Source organism: Takifugu rubripes, chromosome 12 (assembly GCF_901000725.2).
Source record: "Takifugu rubripes chromosome 12, fTakRub1.2, whole genome shotgun sequence".
Taxonomy (NCBI): domain Eukaryota; kingdom Metazoa; phylum Chordata; class Actinopteri; order Tetraodontiformes; family Tetraodontidae; genus Takifugu; species Takifugu rubripes.
This window is the reverse complement of record NC_042296.1, coordinates 8,226,187-8,249,290: the sequence shown is the minus strand read 5'-3', so window position 1 is coordinate 8,249,290 and position 23,104 is coordinate 8,226,187. Positions and strand designations below refer to the sequence as shown.

Genomic DNA, 23,104 nt, shown 5'->3' with positions numbered 1-23,104 from the left:
AGGAGAGGAAAGGAGAGGAAACCATGACCCAGTGGAGTGACAGAGGCCTGTCAGGTGATCATGTTTCCGGACCCCGGCAGCCTTGGCCTATAGCAGCATAGCTAAGATGTGACCTAACGATTAGACGACCCCCTAAGTATGATAATTTGTCTGTCTATGATAGTAACTGGAACTACTGAATTAGTAACAATAAGCTTTTTCAAAGAGGTTTTGATCTTAAAAGTAGCGATGGAGTCAGCCTCCCGTACCTGGACAGGGAGATGGTTCCATAGCAGGGGGGCCTGGTAGCTAAATGCTCGGCTCCCAATTCTACTCCTGGAAACTCTGGGAACCACAAGTAGACCAGCATTCTGAGAGCGGAGCGGTCTATTGGGCTGATAGGGTATCACTAGCTCCTCCAGGTAGGATGGAGCTAGGCCTCTGAGGACCTTGTAGGTCAAAGGAAGGGTTTTAAAAATTATTCTAAATTTAACGGGCAGCCAATGAAGCGACGCCAGTACAGGAGTAATGTGATCTCTTTTGTCAATACCTGTCAGAACTCTGATAATAAGGAGTTACAGTAGTCCAGCCTGGAAGTAACAAATGCATGGACTAACTTTTCAGCATCATGCCACGTCAGTAGCTTCCTGATCTTTGTGATGTTCCTCAGGTGAAAAAAGGCACTTCTAGAGACTAATTTAATGTGTGAGTTGAAGGAGAGATTTTGATCAAAAGTTACTCCTAGATTCCTCACAGAGAGACTAGATGTTAATGAGATACCATCTAGAGTGATCATGTGATCTAATCTATCCCTGAGAGGTTCAGGACCAAACACCATGACCTCAGTTTTTCCTGGGTTAAGGAGGAAGAAATTTGAAGACATCCAGGACTTTATGTCTTTAAGACAGGTCTGGAGCTTCACTAACTTCTCTGTCTCCTCGGGTTTCATGGATAAATAAAGCTGAGTGTCATCAGCATAACAATGAAAATTTATCCCATGCTGCCGAATAATGTTCCCTAAGGGAAGCATGTACAATGTGAAGAGGATTGGTCCGAGTACAGAACCTTGAGGAACTCCATGGCTAACCCTACTGTATGAGGAGGGAACACCATGGACATGAGCAAACTGGTATCTATCAGATAAATATGATCTAAACCAGTCTAGTGCTGTCCCTTTAATCCCAATCACATGTTCTAGTCTCTGTAACAGGATGCTGTGATCAACTGTATCAAAAGCAGCGCTGAGGTCCAGCAGAACCAGCATAGAGACCAGTCCATGATCGGAAGCTATGAGAAGATCATTAGTGACTTTAAGAAGTGCTGTTTCTGTGCTGTGGTGAGCTCTAAAGCCTGACTGAAACATCTCAAACAGGCTGTTCCTCTGCAGGTGCTCCAGTAACTGAGTCACCACAACCTTCTCTAGAACTTTAGAGATAAAAGGAAGGTTGGATATTGGCCTATAATTTGCTAAGACATCGGGATCCAGTGATGGTTTTTTAAGCAACGGCTTAATCACTGCCACCTTGTAGGACCGGGGTACATAACCTGACACTAAAGAACCATTGATCTGGTACAGGATAGAACTGCCTATCAATGGTAAAACATCCTTCAACAGGTGTGTTGGGATGGGATCTAAAAGACACGTAGTGGTCTTGGATTTCTGAATTAGCGATGATGCCTCAGAAAAATATATAGGAGTGAAGGAGCTTAAGGGCTCGTTGGAGAACCTGTAAGTTCCCACAGTCGGCACATCTGGTGATGGTCCAGTTGTAGGGATGGCCTGGTTAGCTTTCTCTCTGATAGCTAGAACTTTATCAGTGAAGAAGCTCATGAAGTCTTCACCACTAAGGGAAGAAGGGATACGTGGATCTAAAACACTGTGACTCTTGGTTAATTTGGCCACAGTGCTGAAAAGAAACCTGGGCTTGTTCTTATTTTCCTCAATCAAAGAAGAAAAATAAGCTGTTCTAGCCTTGCGAAGGGCCTTTTTGTAAACTAATAGACAGTCTTTCCAGGCTACATGGTAGCTGTCTATTTTACAAGAATGCCACTTCCTTTCCAGTCTTCGCACTTTCTGCTTGAGGGTCCTGATGTGTAAGTAAAGTGAATACAACACACCAAGTGTTCAATATTAAGTGAATACAACACACCAAGTGTTCAATATTAAGTGAATACGGCACCCCGTGCACAATGCAACCAACGAACGATAGAGGAGACAGGAAGTGACGCAATACTCACGCAACCAATGATTGTTTGATGGTCGGGCTATAGCCACGCCCCCAGACTACCACAGACCGGAAGTACCACACCACAGTTAGAGCGACACGTGCTTTTAACTGCATGCAAATGAAAGCATACGTTAAAATAAAATAAAGGGTTCCAGCAGATGGACGCTATCCCCACTTTCTGCACCTTCTGTCTTCCTCTGAGGGTCTCAGATCGGGAAACCAAGGTGGAAGCAGAGGCTTGTGTGCGCTCTCCCCTTTTAAGCTCGTGTTTAAAATCAATTTTTCCAGCATTTAACGTCGCCGTACTTGTTAAAATCGTGCCCCTCGATTTTAGATTTGATGATGGGCAGAAAACGTGAACTACTTTAACTGTGGGGCGCTGAACTGTTCAGTGATGCAACAGCAGCAACAATTACAGAAGCCAAACAAGCAGGAAGTGATTTTATGGCGTGTCCTTAAAAATAAAAGATTCGTCGGCTTAGAGCATCTCAGTATTCAGGTATGACGAGGAGCTCCTTCATCCGTGAGCATCAGATAATCTGCAGTCCACAAAGGTTTTGCTAACCTGGAGTAAAACCTGATTTAATCCGTGATTTCGCTCCCGTGCTCTTATTTTGGAGGTCAATAGAGTGTAGTTTATCCGGCTGCGGTTCAGCTATAAATGAACATTTGGAGGCAGTTTTAGTCATCTCGGCGTTTCCTCAGTGCAGGTAAGCTTCTGCATCGGTTCTGGTCGGTGTGGTGGGGGGCACGAGGCACAGATTAACAATGCTGCCGGTAGTTTCTCACAGCTGCAGATTCTTTTGATGACAATCAGAACTATTTCATGAGTTCTTTCAAAGCAAAGAGGAAAATTAAACAGAATTCAACGATCACCGCGGTTTTTTACTCGTAAATCCTCCTGCTAAACTTCAGCACCTGTCTGTTAAACGTTTTATCATGGACCGTTTGCTGATCGAAACGTACTTAAAACCATCTGAACCATATTTAAACAGGTTCGCCGATGGAAGCGTCATTTCTGTCCCTTCCTCATGCTTTAAATAACTGAGGACGTATTTGAGAACATTTCCGTTAACATCTACGATGTTATGTAACCTCGTTTCACTACTATTACTATATGCATATCTATTGAAGTACTGGTACTGGCGGAAATTCAGGTTCAGGTTCAAGTTCAACCTCCATTAAAGGAACAGGGCGCGCCCCCACACACGCATACACAGACGCGCGCGCTTACAGGTTCATGCTCGTTTTGGGTGTAAATTACAATCTGTGCGATGTGCTGCGGGGTTTGGGGGATCCCCATCGAGGAGGCCGACTCCATCCCCATCGTTTGGGGGATCCCCCCCCCTACTACCAGGCCACAGAATCGTGGGTGTGACTGAGGACTGATCCTAGACCAGCGTCTCCTGCTCACTAACCGCAGTGATCTGTTCCAGACGTTGCTCCCGCTCCGCTATGTGTGGTATCTGGGCCGTGTTTGGCAGCAACGGGTGCCTGTCGGGTCACCTCGTCAACGCCATGAAGGTGGCCCACCGAGGCCCCGACGCCTTCCGCATCGAGAACATCAACGGCTTCACCAACTGCTGCTTCGGCTTCCATCGCTTGGCCATCATGGACCAGCTGCACGGCATGCAGCCGCTGCGCATCATGCAGTTCCCCTACCTGTGGCTCTGCTACAACGGGGAGATCTACAACCACCTCTTGGTAAGACCAGGACGGGGGGGCGTTGGCGCTGCTGGTATCTGCAACATTGAGGTCCGTCCCCAGTGGGATGGAATTCTTTAACTCTGCCTGTGCTCGTTGTTCCAGCTGAGGAAGCAGTTTGGGTTTGACCACCAGACCGAGATGGACGGAGAGATCCTGCTCCATCTGTACGATCGCTTCGGCGCCAAGAAGATGGCGTCCCTCCTGGACGGCGTCTTTGCCTTTATTCTGCTGGACACCGCCAACAAGAGGGTCTGTGTGGGCAGGGACACCTTCGGAGTGCGGCCTTTGTTCAGATGCCTGACGGACGACGGGTTCCTTGGCGTCTGCTCCGAGGCCAAAGGTAGCAGAGGCGGCTCTGTTGTTCAGCGCCACGGCGTCTTCCCCTGAATGTCGTTGTCTTTAAAAAGGTCTGACGAAACTGAGCTCCTTGGAGGCTTCCGCCAGCGTCGCCCCCTTCCCCCCGGGCCACGTCGAGGTCTTCGATTTGAAGCCGGACGGCAAAGTCGAGTCGATCCAGATGGAAGCGTTTCACCTCTGCACGCAGGAGCCGGCTCACGCCGCCTACGACAGCGTCCCCGCGCTGCCTTCAGGTACGACGGCTCCCCCGCGCCCCTCAGATTCCCTTTAGATCTGTTGTTGACGCTCTCCTCGCAGGTTTCGACGAGGAAACGGTGAAATCCAACATCAGAATTCTGTTTGAGAACGCCGTCAGGAAACGGCTCATGGCCCAGAGGCGGATCGCCTGCCTCCTGTCAGGTAGAGAAATGCTTTAGCGCGTTAGCCCGCGCGGTTCTGCCGACGTTCCTGCTGATGGGGTGTGGATGATCCTCAGGCGGTCTGGACTCCAGCCTGGTTTCTGCCACCCTCATGAAGCTGGCCAAAGAGGAGAAGCTGCAGTACCCTCTCCAGACCTTCTCCATCGGCTCGGAGGACAGCCCCGACCTGTTGGCGGCCCGAAAGGTCGGTTCTTCCCCTCGCGTTTTGCTCATTACAGGGACAAACGTTGAGCGTGACGTTTGCGACCAACAGGTGGCGGCTCACATCGGCAGCGAGCACCACGAGATGAACTTCAGCATCCAGGAAGGAATCCAGGCGGTCAAGGACGTCATCTATCACCTGGAGACCTATGACATCACCACCATCCGCGCCTCTGTCCGTGAGTGTGAAACTTTCAGCTGTAGCCGTGGCAACAAGAGCGCTGTTGTGGAACTGACGTTCACTGATCAGGAGAGGTGACACCGACACAGCACCCGTCCTGGTGAGACACGGCGTCAACCGTGGAGGACAGCAGCCGGGCTGTCTTTAGCTAGCCCAAACAGAAGATGCTAACCTTGGACAGGACAGACTGTTTGTCTCTCCTGCCCTGTTTTGTCTCTGAGAAGAATGGAAACAAGGTCTGGACGCTCAGAAGCTCCTTCAAGACACTAAATGAGAGTAAAGGTCGAGTCCACAGTTCGACTTTAGAGAGAAGTCGTGAAGGAAAAACGACTGCTTCTCTGTTAGGTCCAAACAGGCTACAGTCTAACGGCTCTCTTCACAATCACTTAAGCCTTAATGTCATTTTTAAATATAGTTATCATCGACGTTTCACAATAGGAGTTAATTCAGCTTCAAATCTAAAAACAAGCAGCTCAGGAGACAAAACAGGAAATATAAAGAAACTCAAATATTTCCTCCGTGAGGTCAGTGATGTGAGGAAAATGGGAGCTCGCAGCGTCGCCACATTCCTTTTCCTCCTCAATGCTTTTAAATCTCAGAGGAATCTAGACGGCCCAGAGGTCACTGAGGTCATCGGCGCCGGACCCGTGCGCTCCTCCTCGTGTGTCTGTCCCCCTTACGGCTCCCCCTTCTCTCTGTGTCCACCACAGCCATGTTCCTGATATCGAAGTACATCAGGGAGAAGTCGGACAGCGTGGTGATCTTCTCTGGGGAGGGTTCTGACGAGCTCACGCAGGGCTACATCTACTTCCACAAGGTGACTTTTCAGGAGACCAGATCAAAAGTTCTCTTGCCTCTAAAGGTTGTTGTCAACACGTCCGTCAGCAGGGGACGCAGTTCAAATAAAAACCAAAGAGTTCCTCCATAAAAAGAGATGATTAATAACAAATGAGGAGATTTTGGTGTTTTTATCCAGCGTTGACTTTGGAAAGCGTAAGATGACTCAGATTAGTTTGATAATCTCATCGCAAAAGGGAAGTTTCAGTGGTTTAGGTTTCACGATGAAAAGAAAATCTCGAAGTTCAGGTGAGAAAAGGTGTGTGAAAGGGCCCGTAGGCCCCGCCCACTCATGCTGGAAGACACAAGGAGGGAAATCACACACACACACGCGCGTGTGTGTGTGTGTGTGTGTGTGTGTGTGTGTGTTAGTTTCCTGGATTTTGTGAAGGGCTCTGATGCTGAGATGAAGCGCCGTCGCTAACGACACATCTTCCTCCTCAGGCTCCCGATCCTGCGGCGGCAGCGGCAGAAAGCGTCCGGCTGATGGAGGAACTTTACATGTTCGACGTCCTCCGGAGTGATCGCACCACTGCTGCACACGGGTAATTATAATGGATTCCCAACAAATTCTGAAGTCTATTTTATACCTTTCACAGCGACACAACAACGAATACGACACAAATCAGACTTTTAACAAAATTTTCTTCTACTTGGATCTAATGTCAGTAAAAGATCCACGTTCGCGCTCAGCTAACTTTTCCAAACGGAGGCCCGGTTGTAACTGAGAGGCTCGTTGGCTCCCTCGACCAGTTACCTGGTCATTGTCGGTCTTCAGCTTCCTGTTGTGGCAGGTGTCTCGGTGGTCGATCCCAACATTTAGACATCATATTAACCCTGAAAAATCACATTTTTTGTCAATGTTAGTGAATATCTGAGGTGTGGTGGTGTATGTCAGCATTAGCGTTAGCCTACATTACCTTGTGGTGCTAGCCTGAATGCGACACCTGAACTTTCCGATGTTCCTGTCTCTGTTCCAGGCTGGAGCTCAGAGTTCCTTTCCTTGACCACAGGTTTACAGCGTACTACCTGTCCCTGCCCGAGGCCATGAGGGTTCCAAAGGTTAGTCCATCTCCAGCCACGCTAGCTTTTAAATACAGGTTCTTTACACCGTCCTGACCTCGGTTCTGCTTGAGCAGAACGGAGTGGAGAAGTTCCTTCTGAGGGACTCCTTCTCAGGTCTCAACTTGCTCCCAGACGGGATCCTGTGGAGGCGCAAAGAGGCCTTCAGCGATGGTTTGACATCGCTGAAGAAGTCGTGGTACACCTGGCTGCAGGAGCATGTGGAGTCGCTGGTACGTGTGCAGCTCTTTCACCTGAGTAGATTAAGTTGAGCTGCAGATTCTGGCTCTGTTCTTCTTTGTCTCCTGCTCTGTTGACGATTGGAGGCCACTTTAACTCACTGGTGCCTCCCCAAGGTCACAAATATAGCAACAAGAGAATAAAAGGCTTTTTGGTTGCTTTCTACCCAAATAACCAACTTCCTTTTGTATCACCCAAATGTCCTCAGGTGAGCGATGACCAGTTGGAGAAGGCTAGGCACACGTACCCCCACAACCCCCCACCCACCAAAGAGGCGTACTACTTCAGGCAGATCTTTGAGGAGTTCTTCCCAAACCAGGCTAAATGGCTTCCTCATTACTGGATGCCAAAGTGGCTAAAGGCCACGGACCCCTCAGCTCGGACCCTCCCTTTCTATGAGCCAGAGAAAGTAGAATGAGCATCCGCCCCCTGTAGCTATTCTAGCTAATCTACCCTACGGGGTGCAACTCCCTCGCATTATAATCACACAACTAGTCAGAATAATTGCAACACTTCTGTTTAGGTTTTCTTGCAGGCCAGAATTGCACTGTGTTAATTAGCGAATAGAATATGACATTAACCCTCCTCTTGTGTTCTTTTCCTGTTACCATCTCTGATGTTAACGGGTCGGTTTTGACCCGTGTCTTAAATTGGCTGTAAAAAAAACACTAAAAACATAGCTATCATCCAATTTGTTTCTCATCTCTTGGTTACCTTGTTAGGCTTCCATATCCATGAAAATATTGGTTTTAATATTTTTGGTGTGGGCCTCTGGGCCCTTTTTTTGTCAGTATACCCCTTGATTTCAATTTTAAAAAAAATGGTAAAATGAAGAATCATATAAATAAATAAAAGGTTGTTGTGTTACCTGACTATTACTAAGTGCTATTAGAACACATCTCTTGAATAAATTTGTTTTATTTATTTTTTCATTTTAATATTATTAACTATAGTATCTATGGTGTTACGGGTCAATTTCGACCCATATATATTTACTTCAAGAAAAAGGCAAAGTATTTTTTGCTGCATGTGTATGTGCATGTGTTTAGATGCATGTGTGGCAAAAAGTGACACTTTTAGTGTGTTCTTTGCAGAGATATTTCCTGCACTTGAAGCACAATACGTTTGTCTTTCTGTCCTTACTGCTTGGGCAGACTTGACACCTCTTTCTTTTAGAATCAGGTTGCCTGAGTGGGGTTGTGGCTGTTCTGGTTGGTGTTGAGGTAGGACTGGCTGAGGCGGATGCTGTTGCGGATGCTCTTTGTGTTGCTGATGGCGTGGACGGAGTGCAAGGTGCGCTCTGCAGGGGTCTGACCAAGGCGGCAGCGTCTGGTTCTCTGGGCACCGGTTCCCTTCGCTCAATGTGTGGCTTGACTAGCGAATTTCCCAGCTCCTCAAGAAACATTCTCCGCTTGGCTTTTTTGGTTGAGTTCCACCCTTGGTGGATGTGGGTCCACAACACAAATGTGTTACATGCAGACACATCAAGGATGTTGTAAAACACAACCATTGGCCATCTCCTGGTCATTCGCTGGCAAGTATAGGTGGCAGTCAGCTTGTCCAGGTTGTCCACTCCTCCTTTGTTTTTGTTGTAGTCGAGGATGATTGTGGGCTTTTTGTCACTTCCTGATGACACAGCTGCATCTTTGTGAAGAGTCAACATAAGTATCACATTCCGTTTTCTTTTTGGACAATATGGGACAACAGTGGTGGTGTCTGTAAAAGCAAACTTTGAGGAAAGTGGAGCCCTGTCCTTCACCTGCAAGATTGCAGCAGGTAGCTCAGGTTTATTTTTCTTCACTGTGCCCACCATGGAAAGTTTCCTCCTGAGAAGTTCTTGTCCAAGGTCATAGCTGGTAAAACATTTGTCACAAGTGATATTTTGACCCTGCAGTCCAGCAGTCATATCGAGGACCAGTTCATCCACTGTCACCTCTGGCCCTGGGTTGAACATCAGTGGAAGGAGCTGCGTCCATCTCTCCCATACATCCCTGATGGGGGCAAGCTTGTCAGATCTTGCTCTGGTATCTCTGTTGTCAAATCTGAGGACTCTTGATATCATGCGAAAGGTCTGAAGTGACATTGTTGCGCGGAAAATATTTCTGCCTGTCACAGTTGTGAGGATGAAGTTTTGATCACCCGCGCTGTTCGTTCACTAGACTCAGAGTAACCACGCAAACAACTGGAGTCCTTTGCAAAGGGGGAGCCGAGCAGCAGTTCAAGCTTCCTCTGTCAACTCCGTTCGTCTGCTGCTCGCTCACCTCTTTTATTGGTGCAAACAGAATGGGTGTCTCAACAGGATATCATAATTCATTGTCTTTTGACATCTTTACAAACTTCTCTAATCCTGACCAACAGGATACATCTGGTTGCTGAGCTTGATTGTAAGCAGCTTCAGCACTTTTACGACACTCATGTTCTTCTTTTCCTATCAACATTCCTCAAACACTCAAGGTCTACATACAATAGCATTTAAAGATAATACTAATAACAATAATCCTTCTCACACAGTTGTTTGTTTTGTTTTTGTGCAGGTATACTGGAAAACAAGGCAAAATGAGAATCCCCTAAAGCTCACATGATTGGGAGCTGGCTGACAGTGCACTTATGATTTAAGTTTTGGTTCTAATTATTGCTTTATAATCTTACTTTTATAACTGGGTCGAAACCGACCCGAACAACACAAGGGTCATAATTTCAACCAGAGCATTTTATAATTTAGTGAAAACATTTTTTTTTGTTTTATTTTGTTGAAATAGAGGTTCTTGACAAAGTCAAAAAGCCTTGACTCAATAAACTAATTTACGTGTTTTTTAATGCATTTCAAACTTGAAAACGGGTCGGTGCCGACCCGAACACCAGAGGAAGGTTAAGCAACACTTGAGTCACGTAAATTACGTCGCAGATCTCGAACCCATGACCCACAGATTCAGAAACTTATGAAATGGCGTCAATTGACAAAACAGTTTGTTTTTTAGTCTAAGTTCCTCACACCAGTTTTATTCCCCAAAATGTTTTTACACTTGATTTTCTATTCTGTCACGAGTTCCATTTATTTTTTAAAGAATTTTTATTTTTTAATTAATAAACAAAATGAATAGAAAGTAGCAGATTGCCTTAAAATATTCTTACGTCTTCGTAACAATGTGACTTTTCTGCTGTCTGCGTCCATTAGCCTTTTAGCTTCTGTTAGCTGAGCCGATTATACGCTGACTCATGGCTGCCGTTAGTGTGAAGGTCATCGGTTTGTCATGGCTGAGATGACTCGGGTGTTTCACGCGGCTTGATACCAACAGGTGTCCCACGCAGATCTCGGGCGAGAACATTCAGCGTTGTTAGTTTTACCATTAGCATTTTTCACTTATTCATGTAGTTCAAATGTTAGCTGACTGTGGGGTTTTGTGCTGCACCAGATTTCTGGACATTCCACAGATCCTCTGCTGTATCAAGTCTTTGAAACTTCATCTAAAAAGAGTATGTGTCTGTTTTTGTTTCTGACTGAAATAAACCCTCTAAAACAGCCCAAACCGTGTGAGGTACCACTCGTGTCCATTAGAGGGCGACAACTGACATTTAATACGCTTCTTTTTTTTTTTTTTAATCTTACAAGAAATCCAACACTTACAGACTGAGGTTGAACTAGTAAAGAAAATAAATGTGATATTTGGTAGACCACCATGACAGATTTCCTCATGCTGCCGGATACACGACAGCCCGAAAAAGCAAAAATGAGAACTTGTCCCAGTTGGTTTCACAGAACAATCAGCTGCAGTAAACGGTTATGAGGCACTATACAGTGATCATTGGCAGTGCAATCTTCAGCGGATCCGGGGAGGGGGGGAGTCTCGCCTTGCTTTGATGGTCCACAACACACCGAGTCTGCTGAGCGGCAGATGGCTAAAAACACCAAAATCGTAGATACTAACGTCGCTCCTGCATCTACCTGCTGCTGGGACTAAACTGCACGGGCACAGCACAGCTACGTCACGACCGTGTGGGAACAGAAACGGGCTCATTCGACTAACAGCTACACAAGAAACAAAACCCAGCATCAGGTACCCCAACACCCCCCTCCGGGATGGGGGAGGGGCATGTGGAGGAGGAGGAGGAGCCTCACGGTTAGCGACGTTTGTCGTACGTTTGTATTGTGCTCCACTCGTAGGAATCTGCAAGAGACAGCAGGACGTCAATCAGGGACGATCGTAGGATGGAGACAGAGGAACTCTGGGGGGGCTTTACCCTCAGAACTGTCACCCATTCAATTTTAATGAAGTTAGAAATTCTTTATTTGGTTGTCATGGAGATGATGGAGGGTTGGGAGGTGTCTGTGGGGGAAGGGGGGGGGGGGGGGGTCGGTCTCAACTGACTCACCTGGTTCCTCTTGGCTCCTTTTGCCCATCAGTCCGACAAAAGAGTTGATTTTATGTCCTAGAAGGAAAATGTTGAGAAATCCTTCACAAACTGAATTAAACTCAAGAACCAAGGTTAAAAATCGTAATGCTCATGAAGGGTTTTTAACTATCATTGAATCTGATCGGGCCTATTTTTCGGGGGTTTTTTGCCGTTGCTGCTGCAGGAGCTCGCTGAAACGAATCAGCCAATCAGAGCAGTTCATCAGCGCAGGCCACGCCCCCAAGGTCCCTCTGCTGGGTTCATTTGTGTGGGAGTAATTGGTTCGGTCCATTTGTGTCTCATCTGCTGGGACTGTCAATCACAGTGATGGACAAAAGTCCATCATCAGTGTGTGTGTGTGTGTGTGTGTGTTTTTAACCTGCACAAAGTCAAAATCAATATTTACATTAGAGTTAGGAGAAAATACATAGAACCGGAAAAATTGTTGCTGTCAGACTCTCAGAGGAGAACGCACTCACTTTCTGTCTCCCTCTCCACCCCCCACCCCCCCACCCCACGTCCTTGGGGCATTGATCCCATCTCCCTCTCCTAATGATGACTGACTTACAGTCAGCAGATAAATTAGATGTATATTTATTTATGCTATGCTGTCAGAGCGAGCGCCTAATTTAGTCAAAGAGAACCCCCCCCCACCCCCCAGCTCTGGCTGCTCTGTTAGAAACACTGAATAATCAGCATTTTAATTAGTGAGAAGTTTTGGGTGGAAGGTTTTTATGAGGCAGGTTTTCTGAAACATATTCAGGGAAGTTTAGAGGGGAAGTCGGCCAGCAGGGGGAGCTGTTTCTGCTCAAAGCTGTGCAGAACTTTAGCCAAGATAAAACACTCAAAACCTGTTTACAGGTTTTAGATTTCACAGAAATATTTCAAGAATTTTCAGAACAGTTCAGCTCTGAAAGCTGATTTTATCATTTCACTCCCTCACATGAGGATTTAGGACGTCAGATTCAACCTCTTTCATTCTGAAAGGTCTCGCTGACGTCAAAGCACGTTTAGAACCTCATTCACTGATTTTTTTCTATTCATCGGAACATTTTTGACCAGAGGAAGACGAATGAAAGTGGCAAAGGTGCGATGACACTTACGTTTGTGGGTGATCTGTGCGTTGGCTGCAGGAGAGAATAAAGAACCTTCAGAACTCAACAGGAAACATTCCTCCATCTTTATTAAAGGCTGGATTGCTCCAAAGCTTTAATGGTTTTTTCAACATAACATCATAATTTACTGAAATCCTTTTTGAGGACTCACCCATGGAGCGTTTTCCCATCAGGCCGATGAACTGATGCGGCCGCGGTTTCCTCGTCATCCTCAGCAGAATCTCTCTGAGCGGGCTGTTGGGAAACCAGCCGTCCTAAAGGAACAGTCGGTCAGCCCATCAGTGTTTAACATTCCACGCTACATCTGTAGAAAAATGAGTCTGATTCTCACACACACGCACACACACACACACTCTCGCCACCATGTCGGTGATTTATTCTTCATCTCCTTGATGACTCCAGCCTCCTCTTTAAGGTTCTGGCGCGTTTCCAGCTCGCAATGTCAAACTCTGCACGTGTTTCCAATATCAATGATCCTTTATTCTGTTTCCGGTTGGAATTCAGATCCCTGATCAATAATTTTACTGATGGTTTCAGGAGGATTCCTGGATCACTGATTTATCTCAGTTCATCCCCTCTCAGCCAGCTTTAATCAGCTCCATTCAGCCGCTAATTCATCATTTTCAGGAGAAATAAGAACATCTAAACCGTTTTTCCCCTCCTCTCACCTCACTTTCAGGAGACAAAAATCCCAGAAATGCATCAGCACTTTGTTAAAGATCTTTTTTTTTTCTCGTGCAGGAACAATTGAACAAGAATGAAACGAACTTCCAGGTGGAGTGTTGAGCTCCCACCTGCAGACATCTCTCATGGCATCAACCGTACCTGGATCCGATTACTGCTCCAGTAATCGGCTTCTTCTTTCGGGTCGATCTCTTGACACCAAACTCGCGTGACGGCGCAAAGAGCCACGAGGGCGGATAAGAGCAGGAACTTCATGGTTTTATTCGGATTAATCAGCTAAAATCAACTTCACAACACGCGGAACAAACCGAACTGAGCGCGAGCCTCTCAACACTCGTCCATGTCGCGCGGCAGCCTCGTGTGGGTGATAAAAAAAACGCTCCAATCGCTCCTTCGCGCGCTCAGCACTGCAGCTGCTTCACCTCTGTCTCGCGGAGCCTCGCGCGCGCTCTTTTATATCTGCGTTGGGGTAGCCGGATGACACGCGCTCAGTCACGAGCGTGCGGAGTTACGATGTTTGGTCGGAAATAAGTTACGTCAACGTCAACAAGAAGCTGAACAGGTGTCGCCACCCACGTGACCTCAGCAGTGATGAACATTAGGAGATTAAAGAATTCTTTGATCTGAGGGCTCAGGGATTTGTGACGGCAGGGGCGGCCGCCAGGGGGCGTGTTCGGGCTCATTGGCGCGAAATAAAACAGTCGTGGGTCAGAAGACCTCTGACCTCCCTCAGCTCAGGCCCGGTCCAGGATCAGGATCTGGTGTGACGGTAGTGGTCATGTGATGCGGTGAACGAGCGCGAATGGAGGGAGAGCGACGCCGGCGTGCCGCTCATTTCCATGAGAAAAGGTCGTCTGGCCTCAGGACGCCGCCAAGATCAGCGTCCTCGCTGCCCCCGGAGCGCCTGATTGGCTGAGAGTCTTTATTGTTGACGTTATTTTCCCATCTGTTATGACGCAAATGTGTCACTTCGTTTGGATTTAATCAATTTAATTTGAACAATCAGATATCAGCGTGACTGAGGTGATTATTGATGATCTGTTATTGATCTCTGTGTGTGTGTGTGCTGGGGGGGGGGGTCCTGTGGCGTCGCATCATTTTATGATGTCCTTATTTTTGTTAAATGTGACCCTTAAATAAGCAATCTGACAGAAAGGTCAAAGGTCAACTAGTCCAATTTTATAGCAGTAATTGTGTACATCATTCTGGGGGGGTGTGGTCATATGGCAGAGTGGAATTTAATCAGCAAATCTGTGACCGCTCATCCAATCTAGAGAGCTGAGGGGGCGCGAGTGGGACTGTGTGTGTGTGTGCGTGTGTGTGTGTGCGCGTGTGTGTGTGTGGGAGGGGGGGGGGGCAGCAGAGGTGTTGACGCATGTAAAGATGAGTGTTTACGGCTGAAGTCATGACGCTCAGATATGCCGACGATGATGTTCGGAGGGATCGAATCGTTCCCTGGAGACCGTCGGGTGAGGTTGATGGCGGTTGTCGCCCGGCAGGAACTGAGAGGACGGGAGGGAGAAACGGGAGGAACCGCGAGGAACGCGCGCAAAAACGAACTACGACGTTTAAGCAATCGCGCGGGTGGACCGACCCCCTGCGGGACTGTGGGTCACGTCCTGATTGATGCATGTGGAGAAGATATAAAAACGTTTCTCTTCTCTGTGGGTGGAACCCGTTCTCCTGATAGGTCCCATCAGGAGCTCCCGGGCTCAATTTTCCTGCAGGAGACGGTAGACGGACACGGACCTGCACCGGCAGGGCCGACCTGTGGGAGGGAGAGCGACCATGTCAGAACGAGAACCACGCACCAGTTTCTCCAGCTTCGCTAAATTACCTTCTGTACATTTGGAGCCTCCAGGTTAGTTGTAGCTAACAGTTAGCACAGCTACGCAGAACAAAACCCACCTTAAAGGTTAGCCTGAGGAGGCTAGCTAGGCTAGTGTTCTGTGGATCCACCTGGAAGTGCAATAATCCTTCTGAAGCAACGAAGCTCAGTGGAAACTCTCATTTTTACTGGTGACCAGTGGAACCTTTGCTCTCCACGCTGCCACGGCTCTTTAATTAAAATTAGCAGCGCCGCAGGTTCTCCTGCAGCTCGGCTCCACCACCCAGGAACCCTCTCCTACCTTTCTCACCGATGGGCTAATTAAATCTTGCCACACTTTAATTCCTGAGATGTTTGTTGGAATCACATCACTGGGAATGTCAACGCTCCACATGTGTCCTTGTTCAGGACCTCGCGTGCGATCGTGCGCTGCCTTTATCAGATTTGTGCTCCCGCCATCGACAGAGAGGAAAAAAACATCCATTCCAGATGCTTTCACACAGTCACGCACTGAAATAATGGAATGAAATCAGCCTCAAAGCTGACCACTTCACTCCCTCAGGGCAGCAGGTCAAAGGTCGACCAGGTGTGACCAAGGTTTAAACTGTAGCATCAAAGCTCAAAAGATCCAAAAACAGATTTACTACCTTTGCGAACATCTCCTCGTCGTTAATTGTTCGCAACTGAAATATTCACAATTTCAACCTTTGCTCTTTCACACAACAGGTCCTTTGGAGGAGCTTAAGTTCTGAAGGTTCTTCAAGGTTCCTGAAGGTTCTTCAAGGTTCCTGAAGGTTAAAGTTGCTGCAGTTTAGCTGAAAAGCTAAAAAGTTGGATTTACACGACCTGGATGGATGAGAACCAGCATGGTCAAAAAGGTAAGACATTTTTAACAGTTTAGTTTTAAGCTTGCCCCCCCACACACACACACACAAACACACGCACAAACACAAACACACACAACAAATATCCCCCCTTAACACCCACAAGTGCTGACTTTGGCTGAAAGGAGGTAATTAAATATGAAGTGGGTGTGGAGGAGCCAGAAGAACCATGAGTGGGCTTCCACTCAACACAAACACACACAAGAGTCACCTGTACTTCACACGGACACACACTGTTAGCTGTTGTTAGCCGCCAAATGTCAAGTGCTGCAAAAAAATGTTTGGATGAATCGAGTGTCACTGAACAAAGAATCACACTTTCAACACAAAACAGAACGTTCAAAGGTTGTGAGGACATTCTAGTTACTTAGAAAACAAGAATGACTCACACACACACACACACACACACACTCACACACACACACACACACACGCACACACACACGTCATGCTGTATATTTGGCACAAAAATCTCAATTTAAGGGAACCTTAATTAAAATGTTCCTGAGACATCAGAGCTTTTTACTTCCACTCATTTGGGAAGTAAAAACCTCAGCTGACGAAGCTGCAGGTAAAATCTGGCAGGAAGTTGCAGCAAATGTTTGTTCTCTCCAGGTTCTTTCTGCTGAGGGTTCTGTCCTCAGAAGCATCCAGCAGCAGGAGAAAGGAGACTTCCGTTGCACCGACGTTCCCAGAAGCCTCCTACAAACAGCTCCAGTTTTAGATTTACTGTATACATTAATTTTACTGCTAATGACAATTTTAGCCTGAACACGATCAGATCCAGCATTTGCTTACTGATAAAGTTTAAATTCAAATTGAGTTATTTAGTTAGTGGGTGAAATTTCGAAGGGGTGGAGCTTTGTTAGAACAAAAATAAAAAACACAACCTTGAATCAAAGGTTGTAAATAAACAACAACATGCTTCAAAACAGCGTTTCGTTGTTGCTGAAAATGGCCTTTTACTGTCACCCGCGATGCGTTTATGGTCATCCGGTAAACAGTAGTTGTGTTGTCAGTCTATGTTTACCAACCAATAAACTCGTGCATGTTTGCTTTTCTATCCTGTTGTCATGGAGACGCAAATTGAGAAAAGATGAATGATAAAATGACAAAAATTTAATTGATCAAATTCATTAATTAATTCTTTAAGTCAAACAGAAAAAGCTGAACTTTTTCTGTTTGACTTTGTCATATTTGTCGGTAACGTGACAGGTTTACGATCTCCGCCAACAAAATTAGACGGCAACGAGCGCAAAGATAAAATAAATGAATCGTCAGCATATAAAGAACAGAAATCCAAATACGGTTTTATTCTTATAATTAAAACTGCTCGTATCGTCCAGCTGCTGCCGAATAAACAGAACCAGCTCAGGCTGACAGGTCATTTGTCGTTATGGCAACCAGCCACCTCGTTAACACACCAAAATAATAAAGAGCAAAAAAAGGAATCGTTAGAAATGTTTCTTTCAGTCGTTATTGCGGAGGAGCACAGAGCCAATCAGAGCCGACATTATTGGTCTCAAAACTTTCTGTCAACGTTACTATGGTAACAATTCCATCGTTACTGCTCTGACGGGGTTTAAATTCCTGAAAACAGAGTAACAGAAATCGATTACTTTGACGAAAATGAGCTTTGCGAGTGTCTTCAACACGAGCGGCGGCTCCCGTGTATGACACAAGCCCCGCCCACCTGTGTTGTAAGGTCAGAGGTCACGGTTATCAATTAACCCTAAAATAAGCAGCTGGTTTTCCAACCCGGTGTGACATGGGAACAACCATGATTCTGTTCACTCAAACCCCTTTTTAGGTTAGTTTTAATGGCGACTTTGGGTCGTACCAAGTGGAAAATGCTAATGAGCTAATTAGAAGGAAGGAGTGTGAGCAGATCCAGCTTTATATTCACGCCCTCCTCCGTTAGCCTCTTTAACAAGATGGAGGCTCCTTTGATTGACAGCTGAGTTCTGAGGGAGTTTCTTAAAAGGAGACAGTTTAATGTTCCGTCCGAATGGAGACCAATTAGAACACAAACGTGAACGAAGGACCCTGGACTTGACTGACAAACGCTGATTTTTATCCACAATGCTCCTAAATATTAATTAAAACACAGAGGAATCAAGGTTCTCCTCAAAGAACCGAGGTTCTACCCGGAAACCGCCAAAAAACTGCTTCAGCAAGAACCAAATCAGAGAGAATCATTTCCTGTTCTAGGGGAGAAAGGTTCCTGGTGGAACCATTATCTTGTGCTAACTCCAAAAGGTTCCTCTGTTGTCAGAACCAAGGAGAGCTTCTGGGGACTGGGCTGAGGAACGTCCTTGGCAGAGAAGTTGGCTTTTAGAACGGTTCTTTTTAAATATAGAGACTCGTGAGGAGGTTCCTGACGTCAGCCATGATGACGCTGCTCGCAGGAAGGACCCAGTCACTTCAGGGCGGATCTCCAGTCCGGATCTGGTGATTTATGGACCCTGAAGGTTTGGGGGGGGGGGGGTTCAGCTGTTCCCAGCAGAACTCTTCAGCATCCAGGGAAGCGAACAGGAATGCAGATCTGGAGAAGGCCACCTCTGATGAATGAGGAAGAGGAACGGAGGGATTTGATTGGTCGGAGCAGCTCGGACGCTCCCCCTTTTTCCCGCCTGGTCTGACGCCTCTGGATGAGGTCATCCCTCCGTTTCTGCGAGCAATGACGAAGAGGACGAAGGCCAGACGGCGTTAATCGCGGCGAGGCGGGGAAACACGCAGGAGCTCCCTGCTGACGAGGAGGAGGGGGAGCAAGGGTGTGGCCGGCGCTCGCCGCCGCACTGCCGCAGTCTTTAACCGGATTAGCTCCTGCGTCAGGACGTCTGAGTGGACGGATCCACTCCGCAGCCAAAGTTCTGTTCCTCGGGAAGCTCCGGCGGAACCCTGTCAGCCTGAAGGACGGGCGGCGTTCCAAAAAGGCTCCTTCTAATCTGGATAATGACTCCAGCCCCCGCCCAGCACACTTTTGCTCGTTCAGGCCGGCGGTCTAGAGGCCGTCATGGGTACTGCAGCTCAAGACGTAATCCGTGGTTGACCTTTGACCCGACGGCGTCCTGAAATAGTGGTCATTAGGTTCATTGGAGCTCCTTGCGTGTTTCATAAGTCGCCTTCTCTGCGCTCTGTTCGCACTTTTCTTTATCCAAACGTGTATTTGATGACGGCAGAAGCTGAACGGCAGCGGTGAGAAGAGCCTGGACGGGTCAGCCAACGTTTCTGGTTATTTGTCATTTAGAATCGCGGCCTCAGGCGTTCAAGGTCAGAGGTCATTGGCAGAGCCAGCAGAACAGGTGGATCCACCTGTATGTTGACATATTAGAAAAGTTCATTTCCTGTTAGCCGCCTCAGCTGAACAAAGACAGCTGTTAGCGTTAGCGTGAAAACACTTAAATAAAGGAAGGCGAGCTAATGGTCCCAGCAGAGAATAGAAGGTTATCACAAACGGAAATTACAGTTTAGGTTGATCATTCATCACTGTGAGTTCTGAACAGGAAGCTGGCGATAGGCGTGTCACCTCTGTCAGCATGTTGAAACCTGTCAAACTACCAGAACCTCTGCAGCAACATTAATCAGAGACGCTAAAAGCTGCTGTCGCCCGTTTTCATTCACTTAGCGTGAATGTTGGGCAGCTGATTTATGGCGTCTGCGTTGGTGTTTACACATTTTAGCAACACTAAAAAAAGAACCTTCCTGAGGAGGAGAGCCAGGCCTCATAAATAAAGGCTCGGCGGTTGGTATTGATCAGGTGACCTCCGGCCCACCATCAGGTCACATGAATATTAACCACCAAACGTCTGTTTCAGCTCGACTCCTCGGCAGCGTTTAAGAGGAATAAAACGCTCATCAGGTGTGAAATCCGTTGGAAACGCTCGACTAATTTTGACCTTCTGGTGTCGTGACAAACGCTGTGTTGACAAATCTTTTTAACAGCTTCTGTTTTTAAGAGCATAAAACCAGAAATTCCTTCGACACAAAAGGCAGCAATGACTCAGGAAAAGTGAGTGGGTCTTAAAACCTGGACGATTTCAGCAGATGGGCTGAATAAAGGTGTTTTAACCAGCGACTGACGCATCGGGGGTGAGAGTTGAAGGTTGGAGGACACCGTCTCCTCTGATGGAGCTGCTCTTCACACATCTGGGAACCTTTAAAGTCCCGCCTGGGTCCTTCGCTCGTTACTTAACGCGCAACGAGCCGCTTCCTCCTCTGCAAACACGCCAAATGAGGCTGCGGCGCTGCTGTCAGCTGGGAGGAGACCGGCCGCCTTTGTCTAATTCACCGAGAGGCTCTTTAACATGCACACACACACACACACGCGCACACACACACACACACACACACTCCAACCTGGAAACCTGCTCCAGCGATCAACAGAGCCGCCGGCGTCACGGAGGCGTCGACGCTGAAATCTCAATTACAGCCGTCAAAGACGCCGTTTTGTCTTCTGAAGGTTAAAAAAAAAGCCGCCCGGCAATCATGTAAATTACCGACCGGAGTTCTGACCCGAGATAAGTCGGGATGATCCATAAAAGGATGAATAACGTGAAAATCAGATCTCAGTGATGCTGATTCATACCAACGTCGGAGTGATGAAGGAAGTCGGGTCTCAGCGGGCCCAGACGCAGGTTTGAACGTTAGCAGACATGCTATCAAGCTAAGTGGGCGGGGCCAGTGATCAACAGGCTTGGAACAGGGAGTTCACACCCTAAAGAATCTTCATCACAACCATTTAAAATCATCTGTTGATATTTGTTTACACTTCAAACAGAGTTATTTGCAGGCTCCGCCCCCTCAGAAACCATTGCCTGACCTCAGAACCAGCTCGAACCTCCTCTCAGGCGTCTCGAATCAGGTCCACAAAGGAACCCTCAAAGTTCAGAGTTCAGCTCCGCAGGAACCAGCGTCGATTCTAAACGGGAACTTTGAGCTGCAAATTCAGGTGCCTCGTTTTAAAGCTCACTTCAACACTCTCGTCCTCACCCTGAGGACGACCTCACCCTGAGGACGACCTCACCCTGAGGACGACCTCACCCTGAGGACGACCTCACCCTGAGGACGACCTCACCCTGAGGACGACCTCAGGAGGAGCGTCCGTCCATTAGCTGCAGATGGAAACTTGTTTTCTGCCGTCTGAAAGGGATCAAGGCTGCGCGGAGCCGAGTTGATGTTGGAAGTGAAGCTCCAAGGTCGCTCTGGTGGAAGAACCAGAGGAACCAAGCGACCGTCCTCGTGTCTCCAGAGAGACCAGAGAGGATCCCGTCAGAAACCAGTGCAGAGACTGGGAGGGTGGGGTTGATGTTTTTACCGGTTCAAACAGATTTAAAACGAAGGAAACACAGAGACTCCATCTGTGAGTCTTTGATGAAGGTTCAGAAGAGTCGCACCCATAAAAATAAACCAACCAGAACCAAAGAGACAGAAAATCGAACCCTCGTCCGTGCGGCCGATTGGCCCGGAGGCTAACGACGGAGCACCGGGCTGCCCCCAGGTGGCCAAAAGAGGCTCTGCGTCAAAGGTGACACCTGAAACACGGGGGTTTAAAAATCAAAAAGCCGAGAAGCGGTTGTCGTGTCCCAGTGGCGAGGACGCCGCCGGCATCAGGACTGGGTGTTCGTGCGGGACGCTCTGTTGTTCGCTGCACGCTGAGAAGGTGACAGTTTAATTAGCAGTGTGCAGCACAGAGTGGGCGGAAGCTAACAGACTCTCGACGTCTGCATTTAGCCTGCGTGTCGTCCTCCCGCTCGCCGCGCTGGAGCCGCGCAGCGACTCGGCGTCCCGCGCTCCCACTCTCACGCTGGAAATGTTCCAGCGGCTTTCAGCTCAGCTCAGGTGGAAGTAAAGGAAGCCGTGACGTGGAGTCCTGGTCCTCCTCTGAGCCGTCAGTTGTCAGGCTAGAGGCTAACTTACGCCTCTCCTCGTCCTGTTTGCTCTGGAACTTCTTCCCCAGCCTCCCACTCTGGAGGGCGCCCCCTAGAGGCCGAGCTGATCGGTATAGACGATCACACCTGAAGCTTCCGCCACCACATCCACAGTAAATGATTAAGGGGGTCTTGTCTGGGGGTCCTGGGGGGGCGGGTGGCCTGTCTGGACCATAGATCAGCCCTGACATCTCCCTCGCCATCTAATCTCCGCTCAGATCAGCAGCATCAAATATTCACTTCAGCGTGAGCGGCTCTTTATGTGGAGACCTTTTATGTGTGTTCCAGACTCCCGTCGGTTGGATCTGACCTTTCTATCGATCTCATCCTGCTCCTTGGATGAAGGCCGGGGGCCGGGGGGAGTCCAGCAGCCATTGTAAAGAGCGCGCCGCTCCACTTCCTGTCACACGTCTGAAAAACCCCACAACGATCGCCTGATTTATATTCCTGCTGTTTCCGCGGACGCCAGTCCAATAACGGCGGCGGCGTTAGCGTCAGCCGGGGGGGGGAGGGGGTGGGGGTGATTTAGATCCGTGTTGGGTGGTGAGCAGGAGAGTGGAGCTGAGCTCGTCTCAACAGGACGGAGACAGGACACGAGTCCAGGTCTGGAGGTTTGTTCAGTCGGGAATGTGCGGAATCGCCCGGGAACTGTTGTGATCTAATCAGCCGGTTTCGGGGAGGTGAACCCACTGAAGGTTTCTGGGAGGGTTCTGCAGATCCAAGTGACCCAACAGTCAATAATTATCAGGCAGTCACAGTTTTTCCCATGAGTCTTTGCTCGGCGGGGGTCCCGACCTCCCCCCCCGCTCAGACAGGAAGCTTCGTGTCCCTGTCAAGCTTCCTGTCCCTCACATTTAATCAAAGATTCAGGCTGACAGTCGCCGTCATCTCAGCAGAACCGTCATAAACGCCGCCGCCGCCCTTCAGCTCATTGTCTGGACTCACGTCACCCTGAAACTGAGAGGAGATTATTTCTGGAAGCTTCATGTGTCACATGACTCTGCAGCAGGAGGAACATCGGTGGGGGGGGGGGGGGGGCAGCTGGGGAACCTCCGGGGCA

General features: G+C 48.0%; 2 protein-coding genes across 2 annotated transcripts; one reads left to right on the top strand and one right to left on the bottom strand.

The window, feature by feature from the left end:
* The first annotated feature begins 2,790 nt into the window (after nucleotides 1-2,790).
* asns (asparagine synthetase) lies at nucleotides 2,791-8,087 on the top strand. The gene is made up of 12 exons (XM_003969144.3): nucleotides 2,791-2,917; nucleotides 3,644-3,911; nucleotides 4,017-4,254; nucleotides 4,322-4,504; nucleotides 4,569-4,670; nucleotides 4,747-4,874; nucleotides 4,944-5,070; nucleotides 5,783-5,889; nucleotides 6,354-6,454; nucleotides 6,890-6,971; nucleotides 7,049-7,204; nucleotides 7,420-8,087. The coding sequence occupies exons 2-12, from the start codon at nucleotides 3,663-3,665 to the stop codon at nucleotides 7,627-7,629; spliced, it is 1,683 nt and encodes a 560-aa protein (XP_003969193.2). The 5' UTR covers nucleotides 2,791-2,917; nucleotides 3,644-3,662; the 3' UTR covers nucleotides 7,630-8,087.
* Nucleotides 8,088-10,763: 2,676 nt separating this feature from the next.
* Nucleotides 10,764-13,896, bottom strand: tac1 (tachykinin precursor 1). Its single transcript, XM_003969145.3, has 5 exons — nucleotides 13,544-13,896; nucleotides 12,870-12,972; nucleotides 12,707-12,730; nucleotides 11,583-11,639; nucleotides 10,764-11,377 (listed from the first exon to the last, which is right to left on the bottom strand). The coding sequence occupies exons 1-5, from the start codon at nucleotides 13,655-13,657 to the stop codon at nucleotides 11,331-11,333; spliced, it is 345 nt and encodes a 114-aa protein (XP_003969194.1). The 5' UTR covers nucleotides 13,658-13,896; the 3' UTR covers nucleotides 10,764-11,330.
* Between the last annotated feature and the right edge of the window lie 9,208 nt (nucleotides 13,897-23,104).